Source organism: Tupaia chinensis, unplaced genomic scaffold (genome assembly GCF_000334495.1).
Source record: "Tupaia chinensis unplaced genomic scaffold, TupChi_1.0 Scaffold148470_1, whole genome shotgun sequence".
NCBI classification, from domain to species: Eukaryota; Metazoa; Chordata; class Mammalia; order Scandentia; family Tupaiidae; genus Tupaia; species Tupaia belangeri.
The window spans coordinates 1,019,765-1,040,530 of NW_006208319.1; the positions used below are offsets into that span (position 1 = coordinate 1,019,765).

A 20,766-nucleotide genomic window follows, 5' to 3' on the forward strand; every position below is an offset into this window, starting at 1 on the left:
GGGAAACATTTAGCTCATTTATCAAGCTTAATAGTTTCTCAAATTTTAGTGCTCCTGCCCAGTGACTAATTTGCATAAGGAAGCAGAGTGGAACCTCAAAACAATATTGGTCCTGACCGAAATTCATGGACTCTAGTTTCAAAATAAATTGAAATATTGAGAAACAGATCAAAAGTCTCAAGTCTTGGGAACCAGCAGTTAGCATAATGGCTATGTCGCTGGACTCCCACATAGTCGACCACGGTTCACGTCCCGGACCCGGTGGCTTAAAACTCACGCCGGGCGCGTGTGCGTGCGTGCCCAAGATCCCGAGAGGAGAATGGAGGAGAAGGGATTGCAGCGTGACCATCCCCCCTGGGGGGTGATTTCTCGCTTTCTGTCTCTATGTCTCTCTCTGTCTGGCGAGCGCACGCGCCCTACAGTGAAAATCTCTCCCCCCCCCAAAAAAAGTCTCAAGTCTTAAAGGTTTCTGTTCCTCAGTAAGCTTTGGGTGATCACTGGGGAACCTTTTCCCTTCCTCACTTCCAGTGCATCCCTCCATCTACTGTAATGTGGATTCCACCTCAGCCACTCCATTGGGGCAGCACTCATTTGGTCACCCATGCCCTGATTGCCAAATTCAATAGTCACTTCTAATTTCCCCTCTTACCAGAACTCTGCTATTAACAAGATCATTTCTGCCCTCTGGACATGCTCTATTTCTTACGCTTCTGACATTCCTCTCTCCTTATTCTCCCTGGATATCTCTGACTGCTTTTTCTTTACTTTTTGTAGGTTCTTTATTTTCCTTCAACATTTCTCTTTTTTATATTCTTAAAGTTTATTTACTGATCTTTTCCATGAGTAAGAGAGAGAGAGAGAGAAAAAGAGAGACAGAGATAGAGAGACAGCACCCCAATGACCTAACCCCAGCTTTAACCAACCTCAGATGATGTGCACATGTGTGCTTAGCATACTCAAGGAGGTCTCTGTACATGAGCCCAGAACCGTACCATGTGGGTCAGCCTCAGAGAGTATCATGTTTTACTGCTGCATCAACATTTAGCTCGTAAAGCTCCAACTTTCAGTGTCAATAATGGTAACATAGAAGACCATTATTAAGTGTGTAGACTCCCAAACTAACAGGAGACTGTATCATGGTTTTTTCCTCCTTATCTTAAGGTAGAATGGTATACAATTATCAAATGTGTGCATAATAATATTCCTTAATTAGAATAAGTACATGAAGGTTAAATTAATAGCAATTTCAGCCCTCCCATAAACAAGAGTGAAAGTCAAGAATGTTTGTCATCACCATTTGGGATATGAAATCGATGTAACTAAGTGTTTTGAGACTTGTTACAAGGTTTCTAAAGAACCTGGTTATTGACTGTTTAAAATATCACTAGACAGGAGGCATCAGAAACATGTTTTCTGGCTTTTGTGGAGGCTATTAGTGGCTACTCCAACAAATGATGCTCCTGTCCTGGTTCCTAGTTACTTAGGGTATAACCTTGGGAAGGAGGCAATATTGGAAGCAAATATATGGAAATGTTACACCTTAGAAAGGTATGATAGTGCTGATGTTTATAAAATATTTATGAAGCCTCTTTCTGTGTGAGGCTTGTTCTGAGACATTCCCTTATTCCCATGGTGTGCACTATATTTTGTACTAATTAAATTGCCTACAATTTCTGTTTGACCACAATCTATATACTTTTAAGTTATCCTGAGGCTCTAATTAGACCATGACTATTGGGAAATTGGGTTCTGGTAGAAAAAATAACTCAGTGTTTTCCATAGTTGTACATCAGGCATTTTCTCTTTTTACCTTGTAATCCTTGGGAGCTCTCACAACCATCTTTGAAGTTTCAAATACAGCTTCTAGGTGAATGATGCCAAAACCCATCTCTTCACATTAGAGCTCTCTTCTGTCCTTCAGATTCATATCCATCCGCTGCTTTCTGTATATTTCCACCTGGAGATCTCAAAGGTACCCCAAATGCTACATGGCCCAAACTGAGCTCATTAAATTCTATCTGAACTGGCTAGAAATTCTGGACCTTTCTGCCTTTGTTACCCTTAACACTTTGGCTTCTGATATTTTTTGAGCACTTATCTCCTTCTTTGCTTTGTGGTTGAGCAACACCGAAGTGCTTATAGTTCCTCCACTTGATCTCCACTTACTTTCCTTTGCTCCTCTGTCTCCCATGCAAACTTCTTGCCATTCTTTCACCATAAACTTTACCTGGATAATGTCTAAACTTTTAAAATGCAGCTCAGATAGAAGCTTCTCTTGGTAAAGGCTTTCTTCTTTTCCTTTGTCAGATACTACAAAGGAGAACTCCACTCAACTGTCCTCAGTACCTTTGCATGTTTTTATCTTTCCAAGATTTATCAATACCACTATTAGCTTCTTGGAGTCAGGGTGGCATTTTATACCTTTTTGTACCCCTACTATTTTAGTGTAGTTCTAATAGAGAAGATACTTATTATTTATGCTTGCAAAATTAGCAAATTCTGGATAAAATCTGTGTCCTCCCCATATTAACCAAAAAAGGCCTTTTTATCCTTCTCCTACTTTTTTTTTTTTTTAATTGCCAGAGGAGACATGCAGAGAGAGGTGAATCCTCCAATGGGGCATGGTTATACCACAAAACCTTCTTCATTTCTCCATCCTTTTGGGATTTGGGGTATGCATACACATACACCCAGTGTCTTTTTCAAATTGTAGAGGCTGGTATTCAAGCTACAGTTGGCTATGTGGGATCCAGCTCCCCTAACTACTAGGCTATGGGGATGGCCCCATCCTATTCTTGGGACAATCTCTCTCCCTTTCCGACTCCACTAGTGATTGCATCCTAGATAAAATTAAGTACAGTTCAGTGCAATGTTGTGCATGATGTGATAACATATGGTTCTCACTGGAATGATTAGATTTACATTTCTGTTCTCTGATAGAGATGCCAGTGAAAGGTTGAAAGGAAAATGCCGTTTGATTAGCAGAGACAGAATCAATAATACAATTGAACATACAAATTTGTGTAAGTTATCTCCCTAGGAAATGTTTAGATTTAATATGCATTAAGACCTATGAAAAGAGTACAGCTTTGATTTAGTCATTCCATTGAGGAGTCTATTTTAAGAAGATAGTCAGGATTATTAGCAGTTTTACGTAGAGATAGTTAATACTACATTATTTACAATTAAAAAAGAAAAGTAGGGCTGGCCCCATAATGCAGTGGTTAAGCACTGTGCATTGGGGACTGGATTCTACATGGTTGACTGAGGTTCAAATTCTGGTCCTTCCTGGTGGCTTGGAAAACACTTTGGGTACATTTTCATGTGTGCTCAAAATCCTGATGGGATGCAGAAATAGAAAAGAATTGCAGTGTGACCATTCCCCATTGGGTAGTTTTTATTCTCTCTCTCTGGCAATAACTACAAAAAGATAGTTGTAGGACATATGCTAGACATTATAGATTAAGTTATTGATTTTTGTATATGATAGAATATTATGTAGCCACTAAAATTATGCTTGCAAGGAATTTTAGTGATATTAAAGAATGCTTACATAGCAAAAGAAAAATGAGATGCAAAAATAAGAACTGGCTATGATAATCTTAATTATGTAAAAGTGCTAGGAAATTCTAGAAGGAAACAAATAAAATCTTGATGGCAGCTATTGCTTAGTGGTAAAATTATAGGCAATTATTCAATTCTTTTTTTCATTTCTTATTTGCATTTTAAAAATATTATAAGGATTAATTCTTTACTTTTCAGCTGATAAATTTTTTATAGAAGTTTATGCAATATTAAAGGGCAGATATTTTGAAAGGTGACAATACCACCAGCATCCTAAAATAAAAATAGAATTTAGAAGTTAATATAATGAATCAGAATTTCACAGTTACTTTATGTTCTTTTATTTTCTAGCTTCTACCTCTGTACCTGAATCAGCTTTAAAATGGTCCCTCCCTGACACATGGCAAGGTGTTGAAGAGGGTTGGGGAGGATACAACCATACCATTCCAGGCCCTGGGGATGACATCCTGATTTTACCCAGTGAGTAAAGCAACTCTTGAAATTAATCATTGTCGGACTGAGCCAGGGAAATCTGATTGAAGGTATGTTTCATTTACAACGTACAACACAGTACAGACTATGAAAATAAGTAGGCATTTATGTTACAACCTCCTTTTTTCTTCCTCCCTGAGGTTTCTGGTTTTGTTTGTTTGTTTCTTTGTTTGTTTTAGGAAATTTTTGCTTTAGAGCATGTGCACTCCCTGGAGTGACAGAGAGACAGTGAGAGGGAAAGTGAGAAATCATCACTTATTGGGGGTGGCCATGCTGCAATCCCTTCTCCTCCATTCTTCTCCCAGGATGTTGGACTCACATACACATGTGCCTGGTATGATTTCCAAGTCACCGGGTCCGGGACTCGAACTCTGATCAGCCATGTTGGAGTCCAGAGGTGTAAACACTACACCATTTGCTAGCCCCACAACCTCCTTTTTATGAGTTAATATAAGAAAGGAATTCATAGTCCAGTGACATCCAGAAAATGCTCAGTCTACCAACATAAAAGGTAGAATAAGTGATCATCATGCTGAAAGGAATTAAAATAATCCACTCACAGATACTTTTCCTAATGTGTCAGATAATGGACTTATAATTTCCACTCTTCTTAAGTTTGAAAGACAGTGAAGGTATAGAAGAGAACATTTTTCAAATGCCTTCTTAGGTTTTACCTTTGGAACTTTTGTGTATGAGATGAGGAAAAAATGATAAGCTCTGTTGCCATGACTTTTCAAAATTCTGGGAAGAAATAAATTAATAAATAAATTAATAAAATAGAATAACATGTTTCTAGAACTATCTCCTGGTATACACCATATAGAAGAATTGATTCCTAGTATATACTCATACTTATGAAATTCTTCTTTCTTAAAAAGGAGTTCTTGACAGTTCCAGGAAATTGTCCTAAATTAAGAAAAAAACATTTTCCATAGAAAAACTATATTTCTCTAAAAGACCTAATTCCTTTTATGGTTTACTTTGAACTTCTTATGATAACAGTGAATAAAAGAAGCTCTGTAATGAGAGAACATTGGCTATCTGTGAAGTAATAATAGTAAAATGTCAAAGATTTACTGAGAACTAACAGTGTTCTGGGACTGTTCTTCATGAACTTATTTAACCCTCACAATAACCTCTCAAAGTAAGCAATATTATTACACTCTTTTTTTACCAACAGAGAAACAGAGGCTCCAGACAATTAAATAATTTGTTCAGGATTGTACAACTTGTAATTCAGCATTACCAGGATTTGAACTCAAGCAGTCTCACTCCAAGTCTTCTTTCTTAAACTGAAAAAGCACATTTCTTATCTAAAAGGACTAGGTGTAAAGTGAAAGAGAGTAATTATATTGATCACTTTTATAGAAGATGCAGTATGAAGGCAGAATAAAACAATACTGTCCACCTTCTGGGCATCTGTGTAAAACTGTCAGAGAGAGAGGAGACGTGGGAGGGACTGAGCTGACCAATCCCAACTTGAATTATTATTATCATCCAGCTTCCTCATCATCCACCTCTCTGCAGGATATAACTTTTTGAATAAACAAGCTCATGAGTCATTCCTATACGGAAAGGAAAAATCTGTTCTGTCTCAGTCATCTCTTTGATGAATCTAGCTAGCGGATTCGCCCTGGGCTATGGTTTTTCCCACTAAGCATGCTGTTTCCCCCACCCCATGCAGGAAGCAAGAGAAGCTTTTGAAGGTTGCCAAGCTTTTAGTGTCCTTTGGGGTTTATAATGCCAAGTGAGGAGCAATCTTAGCCATCTTGCTTGGCATTGCAGTTGACTGCATCCACTGTGTTCCCTGACTCCCTGGCATGTTCCATCATCCTTCATTCCTTTGTTCATGGTCGTTTCATAGAATGGGCCTGAATTCTCCATAAAGCTGCTCTTGAAGTAGCACAGATCTTTGCTTTGGGGTGAAAGGGGAAGGGAGAGCAAAGGCATGGGCTGTATAAGGTATCTTCTGATTTGCCCTTTAGTGTTACTATGAGAATCAGAGAGGTTGATTTAAAAAAAAGAAAAAGAGAAAAGAAAAAAAAACCACACGAACACTTATAGTTCTTTATTTTTAGCCTTCAAATGAAAAGATAGGTGAGTGAAAAGAGATACATAATATATAATAAATGAAATTCTTGCTTTTGGCCTTTTTCTAATAATCTTCCTTTTGATTCTGGCAGACCAACCTCCTATTGACTGGCAGTGAAATCCATCATGCTGCTTAGTTTGGGTTCTTATGCAGAAGCTGCCCTGGCTTACTTTTCACTTCTGATTTTTGGCACACCTTTCCTGATATTCTGCCCTCTGATGGACTCTTGGGTTAAATACACTTCCTCTTTCGGCTTGTGGTTTTGCTTCTCTCTGAACTCTTCATCTTCTCCTGAATTTCCTAGTTTCTTTCATTCCCAGCTTTCTTTGAAATGAGTTAAGTTAGTTCACAGGAGTTTGGTACAAAGCAGTCACCCAGTAAATGTTACTTGGTTGAAGTGCATGAATTTATAAGATTTTACAGGTCCATGAAAAGTGATGTCTTGTCCTTTGAATGGATGCTTAAAAATTATATAACAATAGTGGCAGTAGCAACTGTAATTTAAGTGCTTACTTTCTGCCACATGCTATGCCAAGTGTTCCAGGTGTGTTTTTTTCATTTAATTCTCACAGCTGCTCCAGAAGTAGATCCTGTTTTATCCTCATTTTTTCATGTGAATAATCTGGGATACAGAGAGGTTAAGTAACTTGCTCAGGTTTTACCCAGCTAATGAAGGAACTGGGAGAGAAAATCAGATGTTAAGTTCAGAGCTCTAACTTTTCTTTTCCAAAACTTACCATTCTGGCCCAGTCCGATTCTTCCAAATGAGGCTACGTATTATTCAGAATTTGTACTTCTTTTGTACTTCTCTGTTTACTGTAAGCATTGTTCCCTTAACTTAGACAGGATCTCTTTTACTGAGTACTACTATAGGTCGGGTACTCGAGGAATTTATTTTTACCACATACCCTTGCAAAAACTAGAGCAACTTCCAAAAGAGATATTATATGCAGTAAACCATGGATGAAAGCATTTGCTTTGATCTGGTAGCAAGTGTAGTCACAATTCAAATTAAGACCCTTGTGCGATTCTGTTCAACAATATTTACTCAAATTTTGCTATATTCAAGGCACAGTACCAGGTGCTCATGTTCTAAGGATCTAATAGCAAGTAATGACATAGCTGTGATCTCCATCATTTGGTAATTTATCTGGCATAATAAAACACATAATATTGAGTTAAAAGAAAAGTCATGATGCATTTTTGCATAGAAAAACAGAAAAATAAGACTTTTCCGACAACCCAGTACATAATTAATATAACAAATAGCTACAATAAACACAGACTGCATTTATAATTAATGTATTTCAGATAAGTATTTCATTTTTGTGGCTTCCTAGAGGACAAAGCCTTTGACATGGACTTTGAAAGATGGGGTAAAGGGACTGGCAGGTGGTGTGGTGGTTAAGGGCATGGGACTCCCACATGGCTGATCACAGTTCAAGCCCCAGACCTGGTGGCTTGTTTTCTTTTTCCCACACTCTCTCTTGCTTTCTCACTTTCCCTCTCTGTATCTCATTCTGTCACTCTCTGGTCAAATAAAATAAATAAATAAATAAAGTTAAATAAAATAATTGTTTAAGAAAAAAAAAGAAAGATGGGGTAAGAATTTGAGGGACAGTATGAGCCACAAGGCTATACTGGGGATCCTTCAGTGGATATAGGATGGGCTGTTGACTAGGATAAACCTGGGTGCACATTTGGATTTTGACATCTATAGCTGTGTGACACTGGACACATTCTAAGCCTTTCTGACCCTCATTTATAACATATGGACTATAATTAATACATAATAATGTTAAGAAGATTAAATGAGATACCATTAGCACACATGGCCACTGTGTAGAGTATTGGCATAATTGGATTAGAGATGAAAGCTGTGATTTGCGATGTATCGGTCGCTCATTTCCTTCATTTTTCCATCTGGATGCCCCTCTTGGCCTCTGGTATTAGCGACACTTTGTATTTGCTTTCCAATGGCTTATTATTTAATTTTCACAACATCCTTGGGAGCTAAATAGGTAATAACTATTATTACAGTAAAAACCCATTTTTACATAATACGATTTTAATGGAACTGCTGATTTTACAAAATGAAAGTGACTGGTAAAGAAGATTTAAGTGATACTTTTGAACCTCTAATATAATTTTATGGTGTTTTGTGTATTTTAATTCATTAATAAAGGAAACGTGTAGAACATTCCCATCATTATTCAAATAGAATAGCATAATTTTTCAATAAAATTCTTAGGGTAAATTGCCTATTTTCATTTTCTGGGAAATCAATTTTATGGAATGACCTCAGACCCATCCTATTCCATAAAAATAAGACTTTACTGTACTAATAAAAGATATCGCTATCTTAAGTATGGTACCATTTTCCTCCAAGGCGTTCTGTCTTTATAGACATTGGATTTTGAAAGAGTTGTAAATTCTTCTCGGTGGTATTATATGAAGTAAGGTGAGGTAATCATGAAGAATTTGCTCTTGTAGTTTAGTTTATGGTAACTTAGCTTAAAACAAACATATCTGATGTTGTTTCCTTCAAAATATTGGACTAATGGCTTAAATATATTTTAGATTTCTTAAGTGCTAGGAACAAGTTCTAAATTACTGTGCAAATCTTAGACCTTTATAAAGAATATTTGCTCATTTGGCAAAATGATTCCTCTTGCTTCAACTTCATGTATTGTCCTGAGCTGACCTGAGAAGATTTGTGTAAAATATTTCTAGTATTTTCTTTTGAGTTTCAGCTCTGGCAGGATAAGAACATTTTCATACAGGGCAGGCTTACTGGGAAGAAAATGTGTTATAATTCCAGATGATAGTATGCAGCTTTGAAAGATAGAGATGATATCATGTAGCTTCCAGCATCTTTGTGTGTGTGGTAGAATCCACTGTGTCATTTTCCATATTACTTTGAACTGTCTTTATTTGATGAATGGGAGAACACTGTTTTTCTTTTATAATAGGTCCTCTGTTCTTATTTTCAATATTTGGGTTCTTTAAATGACCAAGCTCATCATATCCATGTGATGTTCAATGGTGGAAATATTTAACACATTTCCTTGTTAAGTTGCAAGGCATTTATAATAGGTTGGTGATATGAAACTAGATGATCATTAAGTCATAAGTCAAATGATATATTTATAAAATTTTTGGCTTGGATTACTTTTTTTTTTCATCTAGAACTATACCTAATTTTGGATGAGATACATAAAGCCAGAGGTTTAGATCTGCAAAATGAATTAGGAGTCAAATATTATAAATATTGGTATTGTTTCTATAGCTTGAGGAGTTCTCAAAATTTTGGGTTTGTACCATTTGATGGGACAGAAGAATCCTATAGACCACCACCTCACTTATTCTGGCTTTCTAGCAAGTGGGAAAGGAGAAATTTAGGTTTGAATTACCAGGGTTCTTTCTATGCATGGCATCAGAATGGTAACAGCTGGAGCGTGATTATTCTGCAACTCTGATTACTTAGCAAACTCGGAACCTAAGAACTTAAAACACACATTTTATTTTGCTCTCAGGTTTGTGGGGATGAACTAGACTAAAGCCTTTTTGTTTGGCTCTTTCGTGCAGTGCAGCCAGAGGTGTCTAGACTGTGGACATCTAAGAACTCACGTGGCTTCCTGGTCTATGATGATGCTCACACATACGGTTGGGAGTTAATGCTGGTTACTGGCTGGGAGCTTAACTGGGGCCATCAGTTAAGAGGCCTCAGTTTTTCTTCTCATGGGTTTCTCTGTGGGGCTAGTTGGGTTTCCTCACAGTGTGGTGACTGGAGAGTAGGTAAGAGAGAGTACTACAAGGATCAGCAGTCTAAGAGACCTGGGTGGAAGCTGCATGCCTTCTGAGCCAGCTCTAGTGACCTCAGAATACCGTGGGCAATCATATTCTATTGGTGAGCAAGACACCAAACTCAGCCCAGATTCAGTAGAGGGCAATTAGGCTCTTGTATTACAAATGGAATCAGAATGGCTTAGTCTGGCCCCCTCACCTCCTGTCTTATCATGTTTAAAGGCAACAGGGTAAACAACATATGTTGTTGGTTGTAATGTGCTTGTGCGCTTGTTATGTAATTATGACTTTGCTGTTTTAAGCCATTAAATGTAACGTGCATGTGCATATGTGACAGTTTGGTTTTGGCAATGAGTCATTATTGTCTGCAGACCCTTTAAGAGAAAAGAGGGCACCTGGTCAGCCAGTGCCATCCTGCACTCCACTGCCTTACTGCCTTACTGTGCCCTGCACTAGCCCTGCTCATCTTGGCTTTGGTTCAGGGTGGTGAGCCCTGATGGCCTTGGCTTGACTTGGCCATGACTTGGTTCAGCTCAGCTCCTTGCAATGTGAACTCTGAGAGGGAGGAAGCTACTCTGTGAGTATTCCCCACATGCATGACTAGCTCCAAGATGGAGGAAGTGCTTGTGAGCACTGTTATGGGCTTTGTGAGCAGACTAAGAGCTCTGTCATCTCCCACTAAACTCAGCCAATAACCCACATGACATCAGTGTCTCATGTCTTCTTCCAACTTCCTGCATCTCTGTTCAACCTACCCTTTAATTTACTATGATGCATGTGTGTAAATATCTGAATGTGTACACATGTATGTGTTTAAGAGCAGGTATACGTGACTTAACTAAAAAGATAGTTTAGTGCCTGATATAGTTGTATTGTCTTCCCTGCCTGGAAAGTCTTTATATTGTGCAGGCTTTCATGAATTAGAAATTGAAGAGTACTAGGAGAAAGTCAAAGGATTTTAGTTTCTGTATTTTTCATTACCTGTAGTTCTTGATATCTTTGCATTGATATCAAGTACAATGCCTCTTCAACCCTCAATATAATTTAGCCTCTGATTTGGGATTATACACTTTGAGATGAAGATGGATGACAGTGTTTGATTACTTGTTGCCAAATCTCTACATGCATAACCAGGAGTCTCTTCTTGGAAGACAAGGGAGAAATGGAGGAAAAATATTGAGGAGTTTATTTCAGGACAAAAATGAAAGGCCCAAAGAAACAACAAACTTTTTAAAAACGTTATTTAGAACATGAATGGGAAATCTGTTCTTTAAGATTTTGTGGGAAAGGATAGATAAACATGATATTTCAAGAGGTATTTTTTTTTTTGAGAGGTTTTTGCTATAGGGCGCATACGCGCACCAAACAGACAGACAGAGACAGAGAGACAGAAAACGAGAAATCACCCCCCAGGGGGGATGGCCACGCTGCAATCCCTTCTCCTCCATTCTCCTGTCGGGATCTTGGGCACGCACGCACACGTGCCTGGCGTGAGTTTAAGCCACCGGGTCCAGGATACGAACCGCGGTCGACTACGTGGGAGTCCAGCGACATAGCCATTACCCTAACTGCTGGTCCTCAAGAGGTATTTTTGACAGAGAAACTTTAATCAGCATTACTATCAAGTAAAAATTAATACATAAAAGGAACCTGAAACTAAAGGCAAAAAGAGTTTTAGAAACTGTATACTTCTCTTTCCTTTATGGCAGTTTCTTAGAGGAAAACATAGATCTTAATGAATATTGCTTAATGGTAATGGGTATTAAAGCCATATTAAAGTCTTCAACATAAAGAGGAGAAATCAGGATTTCAGGCTCCATGGAACAGGTATTCTCATGGATCCCTGAGCAGTTTATTTTTGAAATATTGAATGTAAATTGACTTTTTGCATATCGAATCATTTGAAAATATGCTATAGAATTTTATCATTTAAGGAAATCCAGATACAAAATCTTTGCAATATGCAGTTCTTTGATGAACTGTATGTTTAGTGATTTATTTTACTTTGATATAAATTTACTTCTATTAGGAAAATATTAATATATATGTATGTATGTATATATATAATTACTTGAAGTTATTGAACTTGTAGGAAACTTAGTAGCTAACATAAGTAAAATGAGCTAAAATAAAGCAAGTGTTTTATGATTTTTTTTCTTTAATTTCCAGAGTGCACATGCACTCACTAGAGAGGGGCAAAGAGAGGAAGAGAAAGGAAAAAGCCGCTAATGGGGCATGCTAATGAACAATTCCTTCTCCTCCATCTCTCCACCCTATCTGAATTTTGGTCATGCTTTCACATACACTGGTGTTTTTCTCAAGCCACCAGAGCTAGGATTTAAAATGTGTTTGGGCAGCCCCTTAACTACTAGACCATGGGACACACCAAGTGCAAGCATTTCAAAATTGTAAAAAGCTATGAAATGTGTTAATATTATTACCCAAACCTATGTTTTGTACCAAGATTAAGAGTAGAATTTCAGTCTCCTTGAATTACAAATTGCTTCTCAAAATTTCTAAGAAGGAGTACTGTAGCTTTATTTGTTGTGTTTTAGATTTGTGTTCCTAAAATAGAATTGCATTTGTGAGACAGAACACTTGGACATTAGGAAGTTCTTTCAAAGTTGCAATGACTGTGATTCAAATGGTCTGAGGTGGTACCCTTTCCAGAGTGAATAACTGGAGTTGTAGTTTTTTTAAAACTGTATTTTTACAGTTATATTCATTTTTTCCTATAAAATTAAAATTTCAGGCCAGCTGGCATTATGGTAGTTAAGGTGGTTGGAGCCCACAGTGCAGCTGACTGTGCAGGTGGAGACACCCAGTGGCTTGTAAAACACATAGGATTTCAAGACACCCAGTGGCTTGTAAAACACATAGGATATATGTGGATGTCTGTCCAAAAATCCCAAAAAGGCAGGATAAATAGAGAATAATGGATTTAGGTGTGACCATCTCCTTGGGGGTGCTTTCTTACTTTCCCTCCACCTCTTCCTCCTGTTTGTCTTTCTCTAATGAGTGCATAAACTTCTGGAAAAAAAATTTTTAAGTTAGAATTTAAATTCAAATCATAGTAGTGATTTATATTAATTGACAAAAGGAACATGAAAATAAAAATATATTGAAATAGGTTGGAACCCTTTTCTTATTTCAGTTTGTCTATATATGCCTGACTCAATCATGCTGTTTGTTTCTAAGCTAACTAGAACTCACTTAGAATCTTCTCTTGATTTGTCTATCTATGCCTGACTCAATCATGCTATTTGTTTCTAGGCTAACTAGAACTCACTTAGAATCTTCTCTTGGGATCCAAAGTCATGTAAGCTCTGACACTCTTTATGACTTGCTTACTTGCTGGAACTAATTAGGGTTTTATTCCAATTGACTTTTCAAACCTCTTCCTATTCTCACTCACCTGAGAAACACATTCACTGTTCTAATCCATGAGTGTTAGTATTGCTGAGTATAGTAATTTTCAAGGAAGGGATACATTTATCTAGGGTAGGCAGATCATATTGCCAAATACAGTATATATGAGACTCTGAGTTTATTTTGAAACTTACCCATATCTAGAAATCACCATGTTTACTTTACGTACTCTTGCCTTAGTCTGCCAGAACAGTGACTCTAATGGGTACCTTGGTTTCCAGCCTAGCCTGGATCTCTATGAAACACCTATGATGCTTTGCTTCAGTTAGGTATGACTTTGTTGTTACTATGGCAAATTGTTTCTCCTACTTAACCTCTATAAACCTCCATTTGCAGTTTATAAGGACTTCTTTAACAAACTATCTTCTCAAGCCTTTTAAGTGTACTTGCTCTTACCGGTGTAAATTACAAGCTTTTTAGTAGCAATAAACGCAATGGTGATTGATATAGAAAAATGTAATATGTATCGTAAACTTGATAGAAAAGTAGAATTGGCAGAACCTGACAATTTATAAATTGTACAGTGTAAGGAAAAATGAGGCTAAAAAGATAACCAGAAGGTTAGTGCAATGTCTAAGGGTGTTATAAATAGAAATAGAGAATTCAGGGAAAGGAGCAGGTTTAGCACAGGAGGATATTAAATCCCATTTTAGACATACACAAAATTTCATGTGCAGATGCCTGGATAGTAACAGGAAATGTGGACATGGGGTTTGGGAGGGAAACCAATTGGGAATCTGGATTTAAATTTGCTAATCCTCAGAAGAGTTGACTAAGGAAGTCTTGGGGATTGAATAAGGGTTAGAACTAACATGAGAACCATTGCAGAGAGAGACAAGAGGGGGCATGATCCAACATCTTGGAAGAAATTTTAATTTAACTGGCAGGAAGATACATGAAAGAAGGAATAATCACAAATTCAGAATGAGAAGTAGGGCGACAGAAAGCAAGAGAAAAATAATAATACCAAGATGATAGAGTTCGTTAACAGGAAATGTTCCAAAGAGGACTAGTAGAATGACAATTTAGAAAGTGCCAGAGATTGTGATAAGCAGTAATGGTTACATTGCTGGACTCCCACATTGTCAACCACAGTTGGAGTCCTGGGCCCGGTGGCTTAAAACTCATGCCAGGCACTTGTGCTTGTGTGCCCAAGATCCTGAGAGGAGAATCAAAGAGAAGAGATTGCAGCATGGCCATTACCCTTCAGGGGCTTATTTTTTGCTTTCTGTCTCTCTGCCTCTCTCTGTCTCTCTGGCAAGTGCATGTGCCCTATAGCAAAAATCTCTCTCTACAAAAAAAAAAAAAAAAGAAAAAAGAAAAAAGAAAAAGAAAAAGAAACAAAAAAGAAAGAAAAAGAAAAAGAAATTGCCTGAGATTAATCTTTATACCTTCTGTAGGCTTCTACAATGCAAATGAAAAATTCTAATGCAGTGTCTCTAATTTGTATCTTTTCACATAATTAGAATGATCTTCAAGGATCCTGATATCTTTGTTCAAATAAAAAAGCAATTTTTTCTCAATGGTACAACAGACTTCAAAGGTGGTAGACTTCAGAGTTGCCCTGGGCCACTCTCTGGTTAGAATACTGCCAAGTGTTCTTAGTTAATAGGATCATGTAATAGGTTCAGTCCAATAGAACTCGTTAATTTGTATAGTTCAATTATTTTGATTGAAAAATATACTTCATGTAAGACAGCAGTCACTTAATTTAGAGCTACAGTATTTCAAAAATATGAAACTGCACAATAAATGTTTTTTATTAATTTTCAAAATTTACATTAATCAGTATATATGTTTACACCATATGACATTGTTTTTTCCACAATGAATATGGTGCATATTGGTCAAGACAAAGATATTACCATATACATTATCATCCTCAAATAACTTTTCATTTTTGTGTCAATTAAATGTATTTTTCCCCATTCCCCTTCCTCCCTCCATTACCCACTCCTGTATTAACCCTATTCTTACTGACTCTAGTATCTATAGTTGCCCTCCCTATGAGTATACCTTCCAAACTTTCAGTTTCTGCTATATAGCTCAGACATTTGGTATATATTGAGTGGGGATAATAAAAGTCTGTCTTTCATACTCTGACTTGCTTTGTTTAGCACTAAGTCCTCCATATGCATCCACTTTAAGTCGAATGTCAGGGACTCATTGTTTATTTTTTTATGGCTGAGTAGTATTCCATAGAGTACATATGCCACATTTTTTTAATCCACTCATCTGTTTTTGGACATTTGGGTTGATTTCATGTCCTAGCAATTGTAAATAATGCTGCAATAAGCATGGATGTGCAAGTGTTTTTTCTGACTGAGGGTTTTTCTATCTTTTGAGTAAATACCTAAGAGTGGAATTACTGAAATGTATGGTAGTTTTATTTGTAGGTTTATGAGCAATCTCCATATTGTTTCCACAGTGGTTGTATTAATTTGCATTGCCATCAACAGTGCAGGAGAGTTCCCTTTTCACCACAGCCTCATTAGTATTTATCATTATTTTATTTTTAAAAATTTTAGCCATTCTGACTGGAGTTAAGTGGTATCTCATTGTGGTTTTGATTTGCACTTCCCTTATGATAAGAGATGTTGAGCATGTGTTCATATTCTCAACATCTGAACAACATATGTTCAAGACAATTGAGCTGTACAAATTAGCCAGGTCCATTGGACTGAACCTATAACATGATCCTATTAACTAAGAACACTTGGCAGTATTCTAACTAGAGAGTGACCTGGGGCAGCCCTGAAGTCTACCACCTTAGAAGTCTGTTGTACCATGGAGGAAAAATTGCTTTTAATTTTAGCAAAGATATATTGGGATCCTTGAAGACCAACCTAGACATGTGAAAAGAGCATGTGTCCATATGATTTTTTTCTTTATATGTCTTCTTTGGAGAGTTGTCTATTCAATTCATTTTCCCATCTTTTAATTAGACTGATTTTTTTGTGTGTGTGTGTGTGTGGGTAAGCTGCTTGAGTTCCCTGTATATTCTGGTTATCAGTGCCTCAGCTTCATATAGTCCCATTTGTCTATTTTTGGAACTATTGCCTGTGCATTGTGGGGAGGTGTCTTCTTTAAGAAGTCTTTGTCTACTCCAAGATCTGCAAGATATTTTCCTGTGTTTCCCACCAATATTTTTATACTCTGAGGTTTTATGTTTAGATTCTCAGTCTATTTTGAGTTGATTTTTGTTAGTGGTGAGAAGTAAGGTTCCAGTTTCATTCTTCTGCAGATGGATATCCAGTTCTCCTAATACCATTTGCTGAAGAGATTTCCTTTTTCCCACTGGATTGTCTTGTATCCTTTGTCAAGAATCACTTGCTGTATATTTTGGGGTTTAATTGGGGGGTTCTCAATTCTGTTCCATTGGTCTTCCTGTTTGTTTCTGTGCCAATACCATGCTGTTTTAATTATCACAGCTTTGTAACATGTTTTGAGGTCAGAAGGTGAGATAGCTCCTACTTTATTCCCCTTGCACAGTATTGCTTTGGTGAAGTGTGATCTTTAATGACTCCAGGAAAAAAATTATGTTTTTTTTATTTCCACGAGGAATATTCAGATAGTTCAACTGGAATTGCATTAAATTTGTGGATTGATTTGGATAGGACTGACATCTTGATTATATTTTTTCTTCCAATTGAGAAATTGAGTTGAATTTATAAATTAATTTTGGTAGGATTTAAAACTTGATTATAGGGAACCAGCAGTAAGCATAATAGCTATGTCGCTGGACTTCCACGTAGTCGACCGCGGTTCGCGTACTGGACCCAGTGGCTTAAAACTCATGCCGGGTGTGTGTGCGTGCGTGCCCAAGATCCCGAGAGGAGAATGGAGGAGAAGGGATTGTGGCGTGACCATCCCCCCTGGGAGGTGATTTCTCGCTTTCTGTCTCTATGTCTCTCTGTCTGTCTGGCGAGCGCACGCACCCTATAGCAAAAACCTCTCAAAAAAAAAAAAAAGCTTGATTATATTAATTCTTCCAATCCAGAAACATGATGTTTTTCTACTTTTTTGTATCATTTTAAATATCTTTTTCAAGTGTTTCATAGTTTTTCTTATAGAGATCTTTGATGTCTTTGGTAAAGGTTTATTCTTAGATATCTTACTGGTTTTGTGTTTATCGTAAATGGGATTTGCTTTTTTCAATTTTGTCTCAGTTCATCCACTGTTGACGTATGTAAATGCTATAGATTTATGTATTTTGATTTTGTAGCCTGTCACTTTACTATATTTGTTTATCACATCCAGGAGGTTTTTGTGGATTCTTTTGAATTCTCTTTGTATAGCATCATATTATCTGCAATAGAGATAATGTCACTTCTTCTATTCCTATTTGGGTGCCTTTTACTTGACTCTTTTGTCTGGTTGGTTTGGCTAAAACTTCCAGTACTATGTTAAAAAAGAGTGGAGATGAGACCAGCAGATGGCATAATGGTTATGTTGCTGAACTTCCACATGTTTGACCATGATTCGAATCCCAGACCTGGTGGCTTAAAACACACTGAGTTTATGTGTGCATGAGCCCAAAATCCCAAGAGGAGAATGGAGGAGAATGGATTGTGATGGGCCCTCCTCCCAGGGGTTCATTGCTCACTTTCTGTTTCTATGTCTTTCTCTGTCTCTCCAGTGAGCACATGCAGGCAGCCATGTCTTCTTCCAGTTTTTAGCTTTACTAAAATATTAGATATGGGTTTTTCATAGATGACTTATATTGTGTTAAGGAATGTCCCTTCTATGCTGAAAATTTTGCTGAAAGTCTTAATAATGAGGAAATGTATTTTATTGAACACTTTTTCTGCATTGGTTCATATGATCATATGATTTTATCTTTCCTTTTCTTAATATGATGTATTACATTTACTGCTTTGCATATGTTGAACCATCCTTGCATCCCTGGAATAAAGCCTACTTTGTCATGGTCTATTATCTTATTAATATATTGTTGAATATGATTTGCTAGTATCTTGTTGATAATTTTTGCATCTGGATTCATCAGGGATATTGGTTTGAAATTTTCTTTTTTGTCCTGTCCTTTTGGAATTAAGGTAATGGAGGCTTCATAGAATGTCCTGTCCTTTTGGAATTAAGGCTTCATAGAATGAATTTGGGAAGATTCCATCCTTTTGAATCTTTACAAATAGTTTGAGTAGAATTGGTGTTAGTTCTTTAAAAGTTTTGCAGAATTCAGAAGTAAAGTCATCAGATCCTGGACTCTGCTTTGTTGGGAAACTATCTATTACTGATTGAATCTCATTGCTTGTTATGGGTCTGTTCAGACTTTCTATTTTTTCCAGGTTCAATGTGTACAGAAATTTAAGTTATATGTATCCAGCAATTTGTCTAGGCTTTTTTGTTTGCTGTTATATAATCACTAATTGTATTCTGTGGTGATACTTTATATTTCTGTTATATCTGTTATAATAATGCCTGTCTCTCTGCAGATTTGATCTATCTGGTTCCTTTATCTGTTCTTCTTGATTAATCTAGCTAATGGTGTGTCAAGTTTGTTTATCTTGTCAAAGAACTAGCTTTTGGTTTTGTTTATTTTCTGTATAGTTCTTTTATTCTCTATTTCACTTATTTCTGATAGACTCTTTAGTATTTCTTTTCTCCTGAAATTTTTATTTTTGACTTTTTGGGTGTTTTTATTTTTTTCCAGTTCCCTGAGTTATGTCATTAGGTTGTTTCTTTGCCATCTTTTTGCCTTTTTTTTTTTTATGGGCACTACATGCTATGAACTTTCATCTATGACTGCTTTTGCTGTGACCCATAGGTTATAAACACTTATTTGTTCATTATCACTTGTTTCTGTGAACCTTTTGATTTTGATCTTAATTTCTTTTGTAGTCATAAAGTTTAGTTTCCATGTGTTTGTGTATTTTCAAGAACTCTTTCTGTAGTTGGATTTCAAGTTTGATTCCATTGTGGTCAGAGAAGTTGCTGGATATAGTTTCTACACATTAGAATGTATAAAGGCTTGTTTTGTGCCCTATTATGTGGTCAGTCTTTGAAAATGTTCTGTGTTGGGGTGAAAAAAAATGTATATTTTGTGAAAGCTGGTTGAAATACTTGTAGATGTCTGTCAAGTCCATTTCATATATAGTATCATTTAGATCTTGTATCTTTTGATTCTTTGTCTAGATGATCTGTCCAGAGGAGAGAGTGGGGTGGTTAGATCCCCTATGATTATCATGTTACAGCCTATATCTCCCTTGAGAATGAACAGTCTCTCTTTGATGTATTTAGGTGCTCCTGTGTTGGTTGCATAGATATTTACAAGTGTTATATCTCTTTGGTGAATAAATCCTTTTAGTACAATATAATGTCCTTTGTCTCTTCTTCCATCTTTCATCTTAAAGTCTATTTGTTCTGTTATCACTGTCACAACTCCAGCCTTTTCTTGGTTTTCATTTTTATGGAATATCTTTTTCCAGTCCTTCACTTTTGGTCTATGTATGTTCTTGTCAGTGAGGCATATTTCTTTCTCTCTCTCTCTTTTTATTTTTTATTTTTTGAGAGAGAGATTTTTGCTACGGGGTGCTTGCACTCGGTGCAGAGACAGAGAGAAAGACAAAGAGACAGAAAACGAGAAATAAATACTTGTAGATGTCTGTCAAGTCCATTTCATATATAGTATCATTTAGATCTTGTATCTTTTGATTCTTTGTCTAGATGATCTGTCCAGAGGAGAGAGTGGGGTGGTTAGATCCCCTATGATTATCATGTTACAGCCTATATCTCCCTTGAGAATGAACAGTCTCTCTTTGATGTATTTAGGTGCTCCTGTGTTGGTTGCATAGATATTTACAAGTGTTATATCTCTTTGGTGAATAAATCCTTTTAGTACAATATAATGTCCTTTGTCTCTTCTTCCATCTTTCATCTTAAAGTCTATTTGTTCTGTTATCACTGTCACAACTCCAGCCTTTTCTTGGTTTTCATTTTTATGGAATATCTTTTTCCAGTCCTTCACTTTTGGTCTATGTATGTTCTTGTCAGTGAGGCATATTTCTTTCTCTCTCTCTCTTTTTATTTTTTATTTTTTGAGAGAGAGATTTTTGCTACGGGGTGCTTGCACTCGGTGCAGAGACAGAGAGAAAGACAAAGAGACAGAAAACGAGAAATCACCTCTTCCAGGATGAATGGCCATACTGCATTCCCTTTTCCTCCATTCTCCTCTCAGGATTTTGGGCATGCACTCACACAAACTTAGCATGAGTTTTAAGCCATTGGGTCCAGAACTAGAACCATAGTCAACTATGTGGAAGTCCAGCAATGTAACCATTATACCATCTGCTGGTCTTAGTGAGGTGTGTTTTTTGTAAGAAGCATACATTCAATATTATTATTGATAATTGTGGATTTATCCC

General features: G+C 36.8%; 1 protein-coding gene across 1 annotated transcript in view; it reads left to right on the forward strand.

The window, feature by feature from the left end:
* The window catches only part of PKHD1 (PKHD1 ciliary IPT domain containing fibrocystin/polyductin), a 578,800-nt gene that overhangs the window by 306,850 nt on the left and 251,184 nt on the right, over positions 1–20,766 (forward strand). The window contains exon 53 of the mRNA XM_006170441.3: positions 3,916–4,044. Within this exon, the coding sequence (XP_006170503.1) occupies positions 3,916–4,044 (129 nt within the window). The remainder of the gene's footprint in view (positions 1–3,915; positions 4,045–20,766) is intronic.